Source organism: Lepisma saccharinum, chromosome 7 (genome assembly GCF_977018435.1).
Source record: "Lepisma saccharinum chromosome 7, izLepSacc3.1, whole genome shotgun sequence".
Taxonomy (NCBI): Eukaryota; Metazoa; Arthropoda; class Insecta; order Zygentoma; family Lepismatidae; genus Lepisma; species Lepisma saccharinum.
Window position 1 is genome coordinate 9,314,853 of NC_139235.1, and position 18,252 is coordinate 9,333,104.

Here is an 18,252-nt window from a genome sequence, read left to right on the forward strand (position 1 = left end):
CACCTTACCGCAAGAGGATGAACATCACTGCTGGATACAGCAAGACAGTGAGACCTATCACACAGTAAATTCCACCATGTCAATGCTGATACTGAAGGATTTTTTTAGCAAAAGATTCATATCTAAATGATGATGGCCACCAAGATCTGCAGACCTTACCAGTCCAACTACATTTTGTGGAAACACTTAGGAACATCACTGATGGAATCTAGAACATCAGCAATGGAATGTTCCATATGGTTGCCAGGAACATGGTGAAATGTTGTGAACTAAAGCACTGAACAGGAAGGACGTCATTTCCAACATATGTAGTAGCCAAGATTTGTATATTTATGTACATATGTATATTTCTATTTACTCTCACACTGTTTTTACAATGGGTCCTGTTTTAAATTGAACACATTGTAGAATATTACAGCATTGAAGAACATAGGTGGTATTGCGAATATCAATAGAATAATATAATACCTTCCCAAAAGTAGGTTCAGTGTAGCTTATAAAGTCATGTCACTTTATTGACAAAAGTGAATCTGAAAAGAATCTGCCTGCGTATCCATACAGAGTACGTAACATCAGATAGTCAATGCATAATATTTTTTGGAGTTAAGGTTAAAATAAAAAAAACAAATTTTTGTTTTATGATACATATTGCAATATATTACTTTTACTTGCTGCATTACAGTAAAATGTATATTAAGGAATATTGTAACTGACTGCAGGTACCTGCCCAGCATTATTATTGGAACTATATATACATGTTAGAACAATCAAAATTTTTAATGGATGACTGCAGGGGAGAGTTTCAAACTATGAACAAAAGACAGAAACACTACTCGACGGAGCAGTTCAAATCACAACACTTGTACATGCATTGTCACATTATGTACTAGTAATACTCTGTACATTTTAAAATTCTATTTACAATTTCTTACATACCAACTGGTGGAATTAACACATGCATCCCACACAAGGTTGATTGTAAATTACATCAATTCTCTCCCATGGCAGATTTTTCCATGATAAATTGAAAAACACACCTACTTACAATTAACAACTTAGGAAAATAAGAGAAATTCAAACAATTGCCTACTAATTATTTCATTCTTATATGCAATGCATATTTCACATGGTGTTGGCAAGTTTGTCTCAAACTGGATCTTATATCTAATAAAATTAAAAAAAAAATACATAAATTTATCTGTACGCAAAAGAAAAATCGAAGTGTAGAAGCAGACTTCAGAAGTTCATTGCATGAACAGCCCCTGAAAAATTGCCAAAGGCACGTTACAACACAGAGAACATCCAAACGATATGTAAGAAGAGCAAATATATTATTAGGTTGTGGTTCATGGATTTGCAGTACATTTTACAAAAGTTCACAAATTATCAGAAAGGTTGTTGCTCTACGTTTCATAACAACATAGTAACTAATACATACTAGAAAACATTTTTTCTAATCTCTCACTGAGTATCAAATCAAGTTCAAAACATTTTTTTTCCAGTTCGCATGTCATTACTACATGGAACTTTGTAAAAGGTATCACAAAAAACATTTAAAACCGTATAAAAATTTCCTCTTTAAAATATTCAGTACAAACAATTGTACTAATCAACAAAACTCTTCAATTTAAATTAATGATCTCAAAATTCAGTTGAAAGCCTGCTTTCACTTCTTAAAGTACTGATGGGGCTTCAGCCGTTAAGTGCCTCTAGCAAGACATAATGGTGGAGCGCTTGTCCCTGTTCTTCCCACGAGAAATTGATCTTGCCTTAAAAGCAGCTGCATTCAGTAGATGCTGCAAAAAGATAAAACTGAATTCAGTGAGAAATATACAATGTCAAAATAAAAGCATTCACTTTATGCACACTATGACAAATCATCAGGAAACTTTTGTGCAAAAATAGTACCAGCCATGTTTTGCCTTGTGTGTTTGCTTATATTTGTAATGTTTAATTGAATTGTTGTTTTAAGTACACTTTATGCACAGAAAGGCTAATCAGGACTGGATCTACAGTTTAAAGTGCGATCCGAACCACTATGTGCCTCCACCGGGTATCGAACCCGGGACCCCTTGATTACAAGGTGACGACACTACCACTGCGCCATCGGGGAGGCCATATTTGTAATGTTGTCTTGCTGCATATGCAACTTATTTGTCATCAATTGTGATATCGATGTATCCATTACAAACAAGAGATAAATGCGAAAAATTTTGTATAAAAACTAGTTTTGCATGGAAGCAACCATGATATACAAATTACAACTTGTTGGTTATATGTAGGAATAGTAGTAATCAAAATGTTATACAAAAACTATTTTTGGGGCAGATTCAGTTACATGATGACAATTTTGTTAAATTTGTTCACTGCATGTTCTGAAAATAATAAAAGATTAAAAATACTAACTGACTGTTTTTTGAAACTTTTAAATGAAATTGCATAGTGTTTTAAAAGCCTGAAAGGTAAAAATACATGTAAGGAAACTGATCTCCACTCTTCTTGATCTACAAGCATAATGAGAAAGAAGGCAGCCAGCCGTAAGTGAGAGGCTGATCAGTCATTAAAATGATAAAACTTCATGCCACATGTCATTAGCATCACAAACAGTTGGGCCTGAGACAATATTCTTACAGATTCCCACAGTTATCATACTTGAACATTTTAACAATTAAAAAGAGTGCAATTGATTGATTGAAATAACAAATCTAGGTGCTTCATCACTTTGGCTATTTGCCCACATCACATTATACGGGGTCCATCCCCTTATCATAACTAAAATCAACACAGTGCACATCTCCTTGTCCAGTTTACAAGTTGTGACTGTAAAGGGCCACTCATCATATATAAGGACCAAAACAACCCTAAAGAGAATTAAATTGGCCTTAGGTCCAGATGCCAGTCTCTCGTGGCCTGAAACATTGCAGATACTAGGGTGTACTAAGTGGAAGTTGACTTGACTTTTGGGTGCCATTTCAGAAGGTCATCCCGAGGCATACAAGAACAGCTTGATAGCTGGAACAAGGAAATCCAAAGGACTGGAATGAATATCAGCACAGAAAAAAGTGCTAATAAAAATAGGAAATGGATGCAGAAATGTACCACGAATAAAGCTGGGGAGAAAGAGAGTTGAGGTTGGTGGGGAGTTTGGGAAGTAAAAATTGAAGGAAGAGAAAGAACAGGTGAGGCAAACAGAAGAAAGCAACTAGGAAGTGGATTCTATCAAAGTATTATAGTTGGACCACAAACAATAGAACCTTTGGCCAGAAGCCCTCCTGAATCTTCCTCTCCATCCCTTCAGCACGTACCACTGTGATGCTGGCTCCACTGTATCCCTTCCCTATATGCACGAGTACAATGAACAGGACATGCGGTTCTCCAGAACAGTTTGTACAGTAATTTTCATCATCAAATATCTATACTTGTCATCAGGCCTAGACATACTTGAACTATTACTCTTTATGATTACGCCATGATTTATTTCTTATTATTCACTTTCAAGGATATATATTAATTAGTGTAGTTTAAAATATTAGAAAGGTATTTACTAGTAAAATTGTTGGGATCGGGGCAACAACATCTAAAAAAAATTACCATGTGGCAGTCTCGTGAAGATTGAGAAACACTGATCTAAATCATGTAAACCAGTTATTGTAACAATCTATTGATAAAGGCTAAAGTTAAGTAGCTGAAACATAAAGTGTATGTAAATACCACCATAATAAGATATTCTTCTTTGTAGCTGATCAGTGGTGATTCATTCATTCTTAGTTTTGGACTTTTAACCACCGTGTTAATTTTAAAAATTACCAACGTTTCGGAGGCTGATTCGGCCTCCATCTTCAGGGTAGTGTGTAATCTACTAAATCACATTGCAATCCCTGGACACATGATGTGTTTGGGGATGGTGTATATTGAGAATAAATTGTTGCCTTGTAGGATTACAAGGAAACTAATGGTTTCCATATTGGTCTGATCTCTAGGCTCGGTTGGCTGATCAGTTCTGTTGTTGCAGTCGTATGTGACATTTCCTTAAATTTTCTGTTGTAGCTATTTTCTTCCGATTATTATCTGTGTTTTGTCCCATTGTATTATGTGGCTGTTTTCCCAGGCGTGGGCCGCTAGTTTAGATCTTGCAAAGTATACCAGCCTGAGGTTTGTTTCGTGTTCCCCACCCTCGCTTCAAGTGTTCTGCATGTTTCCCCCATGTATTCTCTCCCGCATTCACATGGGATGCTGTAGATTACGTTTTCTTGTTTTTATATCGTGTGTGTGGGGTTTAGTGTGGACCAGGTTGGATCGAAGTGTGTTCCTGGAGTGGAATATAGTTCTGATGTATTTCTTGGTTATTTTTTGGATTCTTTCGGATATGTCTTTTATGTATGGTGTGTGGATTGTGGCCAGTGGTTTTTCTTTTGGAAGTGGGTCTGTTGTTACTTCTGCCCATATTATGGGGTTTATTCTTTTGTGTGGGTAGTTTTTGGTTTTGAGATCTTTGTAGATTGATTTCATTTCATTGGAAAGTTCCTGTTTGGCTTTACATATGGTTTTTGCTCGGTGCACAAGTGTTTTTACTATGCCGGTTTTTATGAACTTGGGGTGGTTGGAGAGGAAGTTTAGATATTGTCCAGTATGGGTAGGTTTTCTGTACACTTTTGTGGAAAGGGCGTGGTCTTGCCTTATAACTAGTACATCTAGGAAGGGTAAAGTTCTGTTTTTTTCCACTTCCATGGTGAATTGGATTGTGCATCTTAGGATGTTTAGTTGTTGCAGGAAGATGGGCAACGTGTGTTCCCCATGTGGCCAGACTACAAAAGTGTCGGCCACAGAGAATAATCCTACAAGGCAACAATTTATTCTCAATATACACCATTCCCAAACACATCATGTGTCCAGGGATTGCAATGTGATTTAGTAGATTTCACACTACCCTGAAGACGGAGGCAGGATCAGCTTCCGAAACGTTGGTAATTTTTAAAATTAACATGGTGGTTAAAAGTCCAAAACTAAGAATAATATGATATGTTATAAATTAGTGATGAATGTAGTAACCTGAAATTCTTCCAAAAATAACAAAAAAACGATTCGAGATAATACTTACTCTTTCCAGTTTGGAAGCTTTTAAACTAGCACCGTTCATGGGGGAAATACGTGCTCCAAGTTCAAAGATCTCTCTCACCAGTTCATTCTCTGTCAAGTGCAAGTTCATCCCAGAACCCAAAACCTGGAAATAAAATGGGATAATTTAAAACTAATCACTATGAATACTGATATAATGAATTAAGGTTCTGGTTGAACTAGAGGCCCATCTCAAAATAACTTTGCCAAAAAAGATTTATAGCTATATTAGACCAGTTTTGCATTCCTTCCAGCACAGTAGCATCGCCTGTCTCCCACTTTTGGCTAATCATGACAAAGAGGATGAACAATATTGGATGAACTTGCTGAAGAGACATTCACAGATTGTAAGTCTACCTCTCAATATGCTCTAGCATGTATCAAGGCAGGTGAAACCAGCTTCTATATATATGTATATCTGTGTGTGTGTGTGTGTGTGTGTGTGCGTGTGCGTGTGTGTGCGTGTGTGTGCGTGTGTGAGAGAGAGAGAGAGAGAGAGAGAGAGAGAGAGAGAGAGAGAGAGAGAGAGAGAGAGAGAGAGAGAGAGAGAGAGAGAGAGAGAGAGAGAGGTGGAGGGAGGTAGGGAGAGGGAGAGAGGGGGAATTCATATAAACAGTTAATTTAAAACCACGTAAAACAGCAGAAATCAGTACTGGCATGTATGCTAGAGCCCCGGTTTAAGTCTTGACTTTTCAATTAAATTTCTATGAAGTGAATGGAATTATTCTTATGGAAAACCAGTCCATACCTCGCTTTTCAGTACACTACCCTACAAAATATAAACACAAATCAATAGTAATTTAAGCTACCAATATACAAAAACAATGAGACCTTTATGTAATTTTCTTGTAGGACTGAGCTGATACTAATGCCAATAGTCTTACATATTTCCACCAATACGTGAAAACTGTAACAATTCAAAATAGTTCAGAATATTTATAAATTTTAATCTGTAAATTTTCCATTGAACCAATACCATGTTAAGCTTTCAGAATTTTTGGTCGTAAAATACTCATAATTTCACATGAGATAATCATTTAATTGCAAAATTCATATCTCCCCATAATGTTGTTGCAAAAATAATGGAAAGTATTCATTTCAGGATAATTACTCAACAAAAGTGCTGTGTGGTTGTGGACCCTGTAAAACCACCAGACTCCAGTGAGTACAAGCTGGTATCTGAGAATAAACTCGAACTGACACATTCTGATCCCATTATCTCTAGTATCATCCAATCAGGATCAACTCATCCCTACTTCCTTTATGCACTGAACTGTAAATAAGTGATTGAAAAGTTGATGTGAAATTGGGTTCAAGTTTCCAACATGGGATTCCGGCAATCTGTGTTCATCTCGCAATCTTATCAGATGACCTCCATGGCAGAGTGGTTAGAAAAGTATGCTACAACAGTGGGTTTAAATCACAGACTGGCTATAGGTGTTCTTTGTTAGTGTCCCTTCATCAATTTCATTATATCATCACTCATCCTTAGAGCCACATAATTATAGTAAATACAACATCAAGATTCGGGTACAAAAACTGGGCACATTTCGGTATCAAAAGCGGTATTTAAAAAAAACGGAATACCAGTATTAAAATGGTGAATAAAACCCTAAATCTGATTTAAAAACTAAACTTATTACACAAAAGAAACATTTCCCTTCTATTAGAACACTCATGTAGTTATCAGAGTAATAAATTTATTCCTGTGTAAAGGAGTCAATTTTTGCTTCTCAAATATTTGCAGCAGAATTAATAAATTTTCCATGATTTGCAAGGTATCACATCGGTAAATAAACCCTAAATTTAGTGTTTAAGAGTTTACTTTGAATACTTTAGTGACAAAACAAAAACATGAAAAATTAAAATTACAGTGTGCAATTTCACATTTCGTGTTTTTGACATTTCTGTCAAAAACGAAATATGCATGCCTCTACTCATCCTCATGTTCATGATTAGCCAAAAGTGGCAGAAAATGTCCACAAATGTCCCTAGTTCATGTCCTGGCATGAGCATTGTTGTTCCTTTGTGAGTTCCCCAATATCAATTTCTTATCTACCAATCATTCATTATTGTCACAATTAGACTAAAGAAGCAGGGAAGTGGCAAAAGTGATTACAGACTCGGCAGGTACAACAAATTTCAAACCTTGAACATGTGCAAGATAATGATCAAGTTTGCCCATGAAGGTGGCTCTAAGATGACTATTTGTGTGGAGGGAGAAGGAATTCTATCAGCAACAGCAGCTTAACACAAACTCCCAATTTGCGAAGAAGGTGTTGAATGTCTCGCTCCAGTGACCTCTAAATATAAACCCAACAGCAGCACCACAAAAAATGCTGAACATTGCCAAAATTTCAACCTTTATGAAAAACTGCTTACCTGGCAGAACGAATCATATTGCTTCTTCCGGCACCAAGTATCGAGGGCGAGCAGTTCCTGACCAAACTTCACTTGCACATCAGGGGCCTCCCCTTCCTGTAAATACAAAATAAAATTCTCATGCAATGAACCAAGTTTATAATGCACAAATACATGCAGTACAGTCTGATTCAATGTTTATTTTAGTTTTAACATGCTATCAGCACCATGCTCCTGCTGCCATTACCCCCCCCCCCCCTCCCGTACCCATTCATGTGAGACAGGGTGAGACTCACTATACCATATAATGTAAGGGGTGAACCCCACTATAACCATATAATGTAAGTGCTAATAATGATCACCAGTTTTCAAGTTCAAAAAGACAATCATCCCCCAGCTTAAAAATCTAGAATTAACTAATCACCCTCAAGACACCTAAATAATAATAAATCATTAAGGTAAAAGTACATAGCAATATATTCCCTTTCATTGTCTAAAATAAACTCCCCAACATCATCTAGACTTTTTGTTTCCAAGTAACAATGTAAACCTTCTAAGAAGCATGAGATCAAAAGTGCCAGATAATTCGTGGAATTTAAGGAATTCCTAGTGGGTACACACACTAATAAAGCAAAGATATAATATTTACAGGTAGTTTTAGTAACTCGCATCCTACCAGCTGATATAAAATTGCAAATGTTCCTTGAAGAATATGAATGGTTCAACAACCTCTTTAATGGACTGGTTAAGCAGTGACATCACTAGCAGCCGATGTCCTGGATGTATATTTCCAAACAAAACTTTCAACCTGCTTCCTTCTATCCTTTTGCATTGAAAATGTATCGGAAAGGGATGACTTTAGTTACAGGGGCAGCAGTTAGCAAACAAAATAGTGAGGTGTATAACACATCAGTGTAAAGATTAGATTCTGATGAATATATAACTAATTACTTACAGATGAGGGGTTAAATAAGAAATAACACAATAAAATCTGGTATATGTTATCGTTTGTTACTGCGACAGCAGTTAGTAAACAAAATACTGTCTACAGTATATCTTGTATAAATACTATGTAGATGGTCCTATAGTAAATTGCTGACGTGTTTCTTGAAAAACTACTAGAATTTTCTTACTGTATTTCTTCAGTAACTTCTTATCCATGAGGAATGAGTAAAATATCCAGATATTCTCCAGCATCTAGCTTTTACATTGATGAACGATTCATAGACGCACATATTTTTGGTAAATAAAAAGGCAAAATTTCGGTACAAAAACTGAGTCAATTTCGGGTTCAAAAGCGGTAAATAAAATAAAATATCGGTGTTATAGCGGTGAAAAAATGGATGAAATGTGGTATATAAAAAGACATATTGGTTTTAAAATTGTGAAAATAATCCTAAATTTGATTTAAAAACTACACTTATTCCACAGAATTAACATTTCACTTCTAATAGCACATTTATGTAGTTATCAGAGTATTAAGTTTATTTCTGTGTAAAGGAGTCCATTTTTGCTTCTCCAATATTAACAGCATAATTAATCAATTTTCCGGGAATTGCATAACTCTCAGGATAATTCAGACCTCGGAAGGTGTCGCGTCGGTGAATAAACCCTGAATTTCGTGTTTAAGAGTTAATTTCGCTTTTTGCAGTTCATTTCGCATTATTTCGTGACAAAATATGGTCACAAAATGCACCTCACACCTTTCAAAAACAAGAAAAATTAACACCACAATGTGTTTTTTCAAATTTCGTTTTTTCGTCAAAAACGAAATATGCATGCCCCTAACGATTCACATCATCTCTCTGTTTCCTGACTGCTGTCAGTTTGCAATGCCAAAGCATAGGGGCTTCAGTGTGTGAAACCTTATTTCGAAACATACATCCAGGACACAGGCTCTGGGAATGTCACGCTTAGCCTGTCCATTAATGTATGCAACCAAGTGACTCCTATTGGTTTTTCTTTGAAACAGAAACTGCATAATTAGACATTTACTTTACAAAACCAAGGTACATGAATGTTTCTATCCATAAAAATTACAACACAATTGCAGAATTTAGCCCTAAACCACTATTTATAAATTACATCAGTAGTTATTCATAATTGTACTGATAACGAGAGTACCAATTGAACTCCATCCCTAATTTCAACTTACCTCGACAGCACGAAGAATGTCTCTAAAGCTTGATCGCTGTTGCTTGCGGTCCTTCTTTGCTCGATACTTGTGCGAGTCTGTTGCCAGTTGATGCAGCTTGTCGCAGATCTCCGGTGTTGTATCCTGTTCAAAATCATTGCTGTGTGTTCTCCCAAGTTCGTATATGACTGCCATCGCTTCCCCTGCTGTTATACGCATATCAAGGTGTGGGGAATCCAGCAACTCCGCGAGGCGAGACAACTGACTGGAAGTTTAAACAATGTATAAAGACATGTACACTAGTATGTTTTGTCTTGCAATGCAAGTATGTTGGACCCTGATATGTACATAATGTAACTAAAAATACTTTAGTTTTTGGAGAAAGGGCAATTGAATTGAATTCACATGATACTGACTGTTTAATGACCCATAATATTTATAGGGCATAAATCATGTGGCTGCCACGTCTGACCCTAATTCTTGAAATAGGCATAAGAAAATTAACATTTTGCATTTCTTATCTCACATTGCTTCTCCGAGACTTTACGCTAATTGCAATATGAAAGATAATTGGGTGAAACCGAGGAAGGGACACCCATAAACACCAATACTGCAGACAGGAATTCAAATTTGAATCTCCCCATTTTTAAACAATGGCCAGGGTGGGAATTGAACCTGGAACCTTTGGTGGCGAGATCATGAGTCAACCACTCTATGCACTTGGCCAGCGAGGCAACAAGAAAATTACCACTCCACAGAACGAAAGACTTACTCAGACATAGTATTGTAAACATCCATGGGGCGCATGAGCGTGACCAGAAGGCTCCAGGCTGACAAGGCAGATGCATGCAGTCCACAAACTTCCACCGGGTGCGATGGCACTGTTCCATTGCCCTTGAGGTAGGAGCTGGCAAACACGGTCTCCAAGGACTGCATGAGATCATATATGTCTTGCATCTCCCCACCAGCAACAAAGCTGCACATTCCAAGGGCCACACAGCACTGAAAAATAGAAATGCATTATGTAACACCACAAAGTAAATTATTATTATTTTTAAAAATTGTGGCACAAACAGTTAAAATTCACATATGTTAAAACTTTGTGACCTCTGAAAACAAAATGTATTCATGCTTAATTTTTTAAAACTGAAAAACAATACAGCAATGTAAATAACTTTTTAAAAACATTATCAAATCAAATTTCAGTTCTTTTTCTTTGATGTTCAATGCAGGGGCATTACATAGACTATGTAGTATATAAAGGGTAGCAGGGTTTCATAAAGTTTGGAAACCAGTGATCTGTCCCAATATTTTTGGCTATGGAAATTAACATGAAACAATCTTTTAGGAGAAAAAACAATTACAGTAGAATCTCGATTTAATGATTTTCAGGACACAAAGATGAAAAATTTTAAATGTGGGAATTTTTTTTTAAATAGTTTCCTATATTGCGACCACGAAGATTAAATGTATAATGCAGGAAAATGTAAAATCTGTGTTTCACTGCATAACCAGGAAAGGCCAAATTCACATCAAATTGCAACCCCATTTCAATAATCTGGTCAATTTTGTCCACATTTGCGAGCTCCTTATATTACATTGCTTGAAATTGAAAATATGCACTGTTTTAAGATTGAGAGTACACCTGCGTCAGCTTACCTTTGCCCGAGCTAGAGGAGCAGCCGAGTTGTCATGGGCTATAACCGAGAGCGTGGGGTGCAGGTCTTTGCACACATCCTCTGCATTGACTCCAAGCTGCACGCACAGCAGGGGGGCCAGCTGGGCTGCAGCAGCCTGTTCCGGTCCACGTCCTTTCTTCAAGCTCTTCTCGATGCAGTCTGTCAAGGTTGCCCGCCTGCAGGGGAATTAAAACAGTGTCAGGGTAAAACATTTTGAACATGTTTTCATTGGACGAAGATAACTAGTTTCTAGATATTAAATTATCCCCTAATTGTAGAGTCAGCTACATAGCCTCTATGTAGCATCCAGGGGTAGAAAAAACTAAAAATAATTCAGGTGGCAGCAACCCCCCCCCCCCCCCAAATGTGAGCTAAAAAGCCATGAATCCATCTAAGATAAAGCTGCACATTTTAAAATGTGATACTAAAACATCAACATTTATTATTTAGTACAAGATTGGATTAAACTTAATTAATTTTGCACCAAAGTGGCCTTCCTAAAGATGACTACCTGTTAAGACCATAAATAAATATGCAATACATTCTAATATATGGCCAAACTTGATCATATCGCTGCAGATTTTAAAATTTGGATATCAACAGTGCATAAATTTATACTGGCATATTTATTATTTCGATTTAATAATACACGTGACACAGAAAACACACAACATTGAAAAACGTTTACTGTGTAACTGTTCCGAATGTTCAAAATTTTTTTTTAAAATTGCAGAAATGATTGTTACAGTAAATTTGAACCTTGGTGAAAGTAATTACCACTGTTTAGAGTTCGAAAAAGTGCAAATTATCAGAAAAAAAAGATGTAAAATCTACCTTATGCAAGCATCCACGTTTTCCATCAACACTGCATAGAAGAAAGAGAAAGTACTGCAGAATAGTGGAAACGATTATAAAATTTCATTGAAGCTTTCTGAGAGTAATCAGCACTGTTTGCAGTTCCAAAAAGTAATTTATCAGATGTAAAAGGTACCTTAAGCAAATATCCCCTCTTCCAATAGACAGCATTCATTCCACAGACAATGCTAACACGAGGCACGAAGGATGAGATGTTGAAAGTATTTATGCAAATTATTGTAATGTTAAGTTCTAAACCTGGCCCACCTAACCTAACCACAAAAGCATTCTGAATACTAAGAGCCTTAACTTGATTTGTCTAACCTAACTACAGAACCCCTTTCCACCACACACACACGAGACCTAGATGGCAGCAGCAGTCGGTAACCATGATGACAGTAAACAAATGACTGGTTGCAAGAAAAGTATCATAAGGTGTGTATGGAAGTGAAAACAATTCTCAAGCAAATACGAAGTAAGTAATCGCTACAAGTCCGAAGTATGTGTTAACAGACATGAATAGAAATTGAACCATGAAAACAAAGCCTGTGTACCATGATGAAATCGGAATTAAACAATCGGAACTTGGGCTGTTTACTGTACTCGTTATTTCAAGAAAGGTAATGGATATTTCTATAGGTGAACTCCAATTACTGAGAAAAACTGGATTTGAAAATTCAGGTGGCACGGGGACTGGGCACCTTATATTGTCTACCCCTGCACCAAGGGATAAACATTTGCAGCCAAAAGGGAACACACAAATTTAAGATAATTAACCAACAAATAATACCACCCTGCTGCTGTCACTGGCACCTAGAACTGAGACTCATTTCTTTTAGATGTTGCTGCTTAGTGGGAGGGTGGCTATCTTGATGTTTGCAACAACAGTAGTATCCCGTTACTGGATGTGCTTGACCAGATTATAACAATATGCATTACTCTTGACACAAAGAACAAAATAATGGAAGAGGCAAACTTGAAATGAAAAACTGCATAAATAGTACTTCAAATATATGCACAATAAGCTCATATATGCATTTATATGCACTACAAAACTTTGCTGGATTATTCCCAATCAAGTGAAATGAATGAAAGCAAATGACCCCCCTGGAAAAACATGGACATGTGCAAAAAATCAATCCCCTACTTGTTATAGATTGCCTACATTAGAACTTACCAAACTGATACAAAATCGGGCACATGTTTCTTAACAAATGCTTTGGCAGCATTTTCAAGACATGAAGTTCTGCCTTGTGCTGACTTCTGGGTCATGCCATCGATCACTTCCTTCAGCTTTTCTTCAAATATTTCTTCTTGGGTTTGTTCATCTGCTTCGTCTGTTCCTTTAAGAAAACAACACACAACAGTAGTATCCAGATGCTGATTTTATTTAGAAATAAATATTAAAGTGGCTTACATTAAAAATCACATCCTGTTATTAGTACTGGCAAAGAAACTTGAAAAGTCTAGTTTGTTTAATTTTGAACTATCCACAGGATTTTTTGATTGATCGATTAATTTTGGTTTACTTTACTTCACATTTCTGCCACTTTTGGCTAATTGCGAAGATGAGGATGAGTGAGGATGAGGGACATGCAAAGAACACCAATGCCCAGGTTGGAATTCGAACCCAGGACCCCTGGCAAGGTAGTACAGTGTGCTAACCACTCCACCACGGAGGCTGCCTACAGGAATTTTCAATTGAGTGTGGTGGCTACAGTAAACTGTGTGATCAACAGATGAGAGGGTCTGTGCAGAAAAGGATTAAAGAACAATACTCAACATTCATTAAAAGATCATCTGACTAAATGATTCAAAATATTGAAGACTGAACAAAATGACAATAAAAGATAAGTGCCTAAAACCAATTTATAATAGCGCACAAGGAATATTGGGAAAATATTAATGATGGCAAATAAAGTATAAATTGTTGGATGTGGTGAGCGCCAAATGGCATATCTAAATAAATTAGAATAGACTTTGTACCTCTGATTGCTTATGTAATATAATACAGGGAGGAAAGAAGAAGGGGGAGAGAGTATTTGAATTCAAACATTCCAACAAATTCTCTGAACTTGTAATGTTTACTGAATTACTTTGATCTATTGTTGATTATACAAATTCTATTGCTCTCGCCAAAAGAGAGATATGTATTTGTGTCGAAACATCAAACAAATTTAGTACAATTACAAAAATGGCATTTTTCACATAGTGTTCAATATAAAATGGCTATTCTAACGAACAATCTGATTGATTGATTTGATTTAACATTTCCGGCACTTTTGGCACATCTCAATGATAAGGATGAGTAATATGACGAAGGAACACTCACAAAGAACACCTATGCCCAGGCCGGTATTAAGGAAAAGCAATATTCAAGACCCCACCATCAACATGTGCTGTGCTAACCACTTTGCATGAAAAAACTGAAACTGAGATCTACATCTGAAGTTTTAATATGTGCCACACACTGAGTACCTCAAGTTAATAAAAAGTGAGTTTGAAATCATCGGTTACAAATTTAATACTATTTTATATTTCTACAGGTGTGTGTATATATATATCTGTACACATAAGACCGCTTACCTTCTTCTAAGATGCTTCTGCTTTCTGAAGTGCAGCTGATTACACTGCCATTATCATTGATTGAATCCTCGTCTGATGTTCCCAATTCAACGTGAGGCTTTGGTGGAGCTCCACCTACACAGAAAACATATTTCAAAACACACGTATACTATATTTAGGACAATAACACATTAATACCCTACAGAAAAACAGACCAAAACTTGAATTTTTGTTTAAAGTCAACATTAGCCCTGTCTAGTTTGCTGAACTTTTTGACTCTTTGCACCGAAGCGTCTAGTTGGTTACACGGTGCAACACCGAGTCATCTAATTCGTTGATTTGGAGTCAAGTAGTGTATTTGGTGTCTGCACCTTTTGCACTTCGTTCTGGGCGAGTGTACGTGTGGTGTATGGTCACGTGGTGAGTGCTAACTAATCAAATGAACGTTTAAAGCAGCAGACAGGCATTTGTTGAATCTTCTGAACTTGAACAACGCTTTCCGTCTACTTGGTTGAACATCATTTCCTTGCACCACCCTGACAAATGAAAAAACTGTGAGTGTTCCTGCACTACACTGAGTGTCAAAAAGTGAAGCGAACTAGACGGGGCTATTATGCACAGACAGTCTAATCGGGACTTGACCTACAGTTTAAAGTGTGATCCAAAGCACTATGTGCCTTCACCGGTTACCAAATCTGAGACCCTTTGATTATGAGGTGATGGATGAACCCTACTCCATCATGGAGGCCCCATTATAGTAATGTCATGTTTGTACAGGAATAGCTAAATCTGTCACAGTTTTGTATTTCCAAAACATGTTTTTTTTAAGTATGATTTGCCAGGCTTGGATTATAGTTTAAAGTAGGATCTGAACCAGTTTCAACTATGGATCAAACCTGGGACCCAATGATTACAATGTGACGTCATGACCAAGGAATGCATTTGGAATACTGAGAGATGATTGTGGAAGTAAGGTTAAAGTTTGGAGAAATGGAGAATTTTGTGTTTGTAAATATGTAGAACACACTTTTTGCCCCCGCACTATGCTAAATCGGAGCGATTTTACAATACCGGGAATTTCTCCATTTTGTTTGAAATTCGGCATACTCACTAATTTTGGCCCCCTAATCATGAATCTGCAGTTAAAATTTGGTGCTCACACGTGGAAATAGCAAAATAATCTAAATTAAGTTCTTATTTCTTATTTCCAAATTTCCCAGATTCTGGGCTCCGCCCCTGGGGTAATTAACCTACCGCCCCCAACCTCTAACGCAGCCTTGCCTCCCCTCCGCTACGCTCCGCTTTCTCTATAGAGTCCCTGTTAAAGGCATGTTAGAAAGTGGCCGGATTCATCTGCCCCCAAATAAGCGCCAAATTTTAAGTGCAGATTTGTGATCACAAGGCCCAAATTAGTAAGTATCCCAAATTTCAAACAAATTGGATAAATTCCCTGTATTGTTAAATTATACCAAAATATATATATTCCTGGTATTACCATGACACCAAATTTTAACTATGTTTGCCTAACCTAACCACACGTCAATGGTTCGCAATTTCTAGAAGTTTCCGACAAATTTTAAGGCTTAATTGAAGATGACGGGAGTGTTCCCCGATTTGTTTGAAATTTTGTATACTTTCTACATGAGGCCTCCTGAACACGAATCTGTCATTAGAATTTCCTGGTCACGCCTGTAACTTGAAAATTTCACGTAACGTTAGGTTAGGTACACTCCAGCAATGCAGTTGCACAACATTTATAATCTTCACACTCTGCTGTCTCGCCATTCTCAACCGGTCCTTCTTAGGTTAGGTTAGGTTAGGTTAAGTTAGATTAGGTACACTCCAGCAATGCAGTTGAACAACATTTACAATCTTCACACGCTGTTGTCCCGCCATTCTTAACCGGTCCTTCCTCTTTAAGTGACAAACACACTGTGTGCCAACACTGTAGACAGCGCAACTGAGTGGCTACATTCCACAAAACATGGCTTCCTCACTTCTTTCCGGAGAAATATTCGCCATTATGAAAAGCAATACATTACACCTTACACACGTAATCTCCAAATTTCAAACAGTAACTGACTGGGACATCAGAACCTCTGATAGTTCATCCGGAAAACTTATTTGGTTAGTACATTCTCTAGTAAATAAATCGGAGAACACTCCCGTCACCTTCAATTGCTCCAATTTTAACTTCAGATTCGTCATTAGCAGGCCTCAATTAGTATGTCAAATATGAAGAAAATCGGAGATACCAAGATACATTCCATATGGTAATATCTGATAAAACACACCAAATGTTTCTACGTCTATGAACAAATTTAGTTTTAAACAAAAATGCTTCCAACAGCATAAACGTACGGACTTTTTCCCAACGCATCTTTTTTATCTTTTTTCATGCCACACCATAATGCTGGAAAAAGAAAGAAGCAACATTTGCAAAAGTTCTCATGCAGGAAAGGAACGTAGGTGAATATCTAAGCAGCTAAAAATACACATTCTATATGTGCGGAATTTCCTACTCACGGGAAGAAAATTAACCCATACATACATTTTTCTCTGTGAAGGAATGTTACAAAATCCACTAAAAGGCCAATTATTCATGCTATTCAGCAATCATACGTAATTCATTCATTTCAGTATTTAAAAATCGCCAGAATGAGACAGCATCATAACGTTAACCAATTGAAAGCAGTTTCAAGGTAAAACGAAAAAACAGATTTTCAACTATTACCTCGGATATATATCTGATATATGTCTAGGTTCAAGCATATATCATTTTCATTACGCATGGACTCTAAGACAAGAACAATGAAACTCATAAAACAAGGAACTATTTTAAAATATATTTTGAAAATAATACACGTTGCAGCAAGTAGCAAATGGAAGAGTTCATTTGTACTTACCAGACTTTCCCTTACGTTTTCCTTTTGGCATCTGTCGCTTTAAATTCCTAGTCTGCTCCTAAAAAAAACACTCAATCAAGACGGAAAACAATTTAATATACAACGCTGCCTATGAAAATCCAATAATTGACATGTGTGAGATAAAATTATGCAAAAATTTATCCACATGGTGAATTTACTGCATAGGTATAGCCTTTACGGCTCCCAGGATGCATGGATTTCTGGGAACAGAAGAACATCGAAATCCATCAAAGTGCGCGAAAACAACTGACTTCAGTCATGCGCAGTCTTGAAAAATGTGGCAAATTCGTTTCTGTACTCCCATGCACACCTCATAGCAGATATTTCACAAGAAAAAAAAAAAACGGTTCTCTCCCACGCCGTGCCATTGCTCTGAAGCTGCAGCGAAATCGGGTGAAAGCAGGACTGGCTCGGTAGTTCAACTGGTAAAGTAATAGCATGGTATGCCAGAGCCCCGGGTTTGAGTCTTGGTCGACCCTGCATTTCTGGCAGGGATTTCTACGAAGGACATATACCACAGAGAAGATAATTTTATAAAATTATATTCTCTGTGCATATACTGTGAGTGGCCGGATTAAGGTGGGTGATATCCAGTGGCGAAGCGTCCTATGAGGCC

General features: G+C 37.0%; 1 protein-coding gene across 1 annotated transcript; it reads right to left on the minus strand.

The window, feature by feature from the left end:
* Positions 1 to 860: 860 nt before the first annotated feature.
* Ifrd1 (Interferon-related developmental regulator 1) lies at positions 861 to 17,833 on the minus strand. The gene is made up of 9 exons (XM_083124985.1): positions 17,616 to 17,833; positions 14,731 to 14,844; positions 13,322 to 13,487; positions 11,270 to 11,465; positions 10,383 to 10,612; positions 9,632 to 9,875; positions 7,498 to 7,593; positions 5,099 to 5,221; positions 861 to 1,796 (listed from the first exon to the last, which is right to left on the minus strand). Exons 1-9 carry the CDS (start codon positions 17,644 to 17,646, stop codon positions 1,710 to 1,712), a joined length of 1,287 nt encoding a protein of 428 aa, XP_082981111.1. The 5' UTR covers positions 17,647 to 17,833; the 3' UTR covers positions 861 to 1,709.
* Positions 17,834 to 18,252: the final 419 nt, after the last annotated feature.

Bases quoted from the DNA above. Each gene is read 5' to 3' on its own strand.
- Ifrd1 (XM_083124985.1), bottom strand. From the start codon at position 17,646: ATGCCAAAAGGAAAACGTAAGGGAAAGTCTG. The intron at 14,845-17,615 runs GTAAGTACAAAT...TTTTCTGTGTAG, and splicing joins AAAACGTAAGGGAAAGTCTG to GTGGAGCTCCACCAAAGCCT. The intron at 13,488-14,730 runs GTAAGCGGTCTT...GTTTTCTTAAAG, and splicing joins CAGAAGCATCTTAGAAGAAG to GAACAGACGAAGCAGATGAA.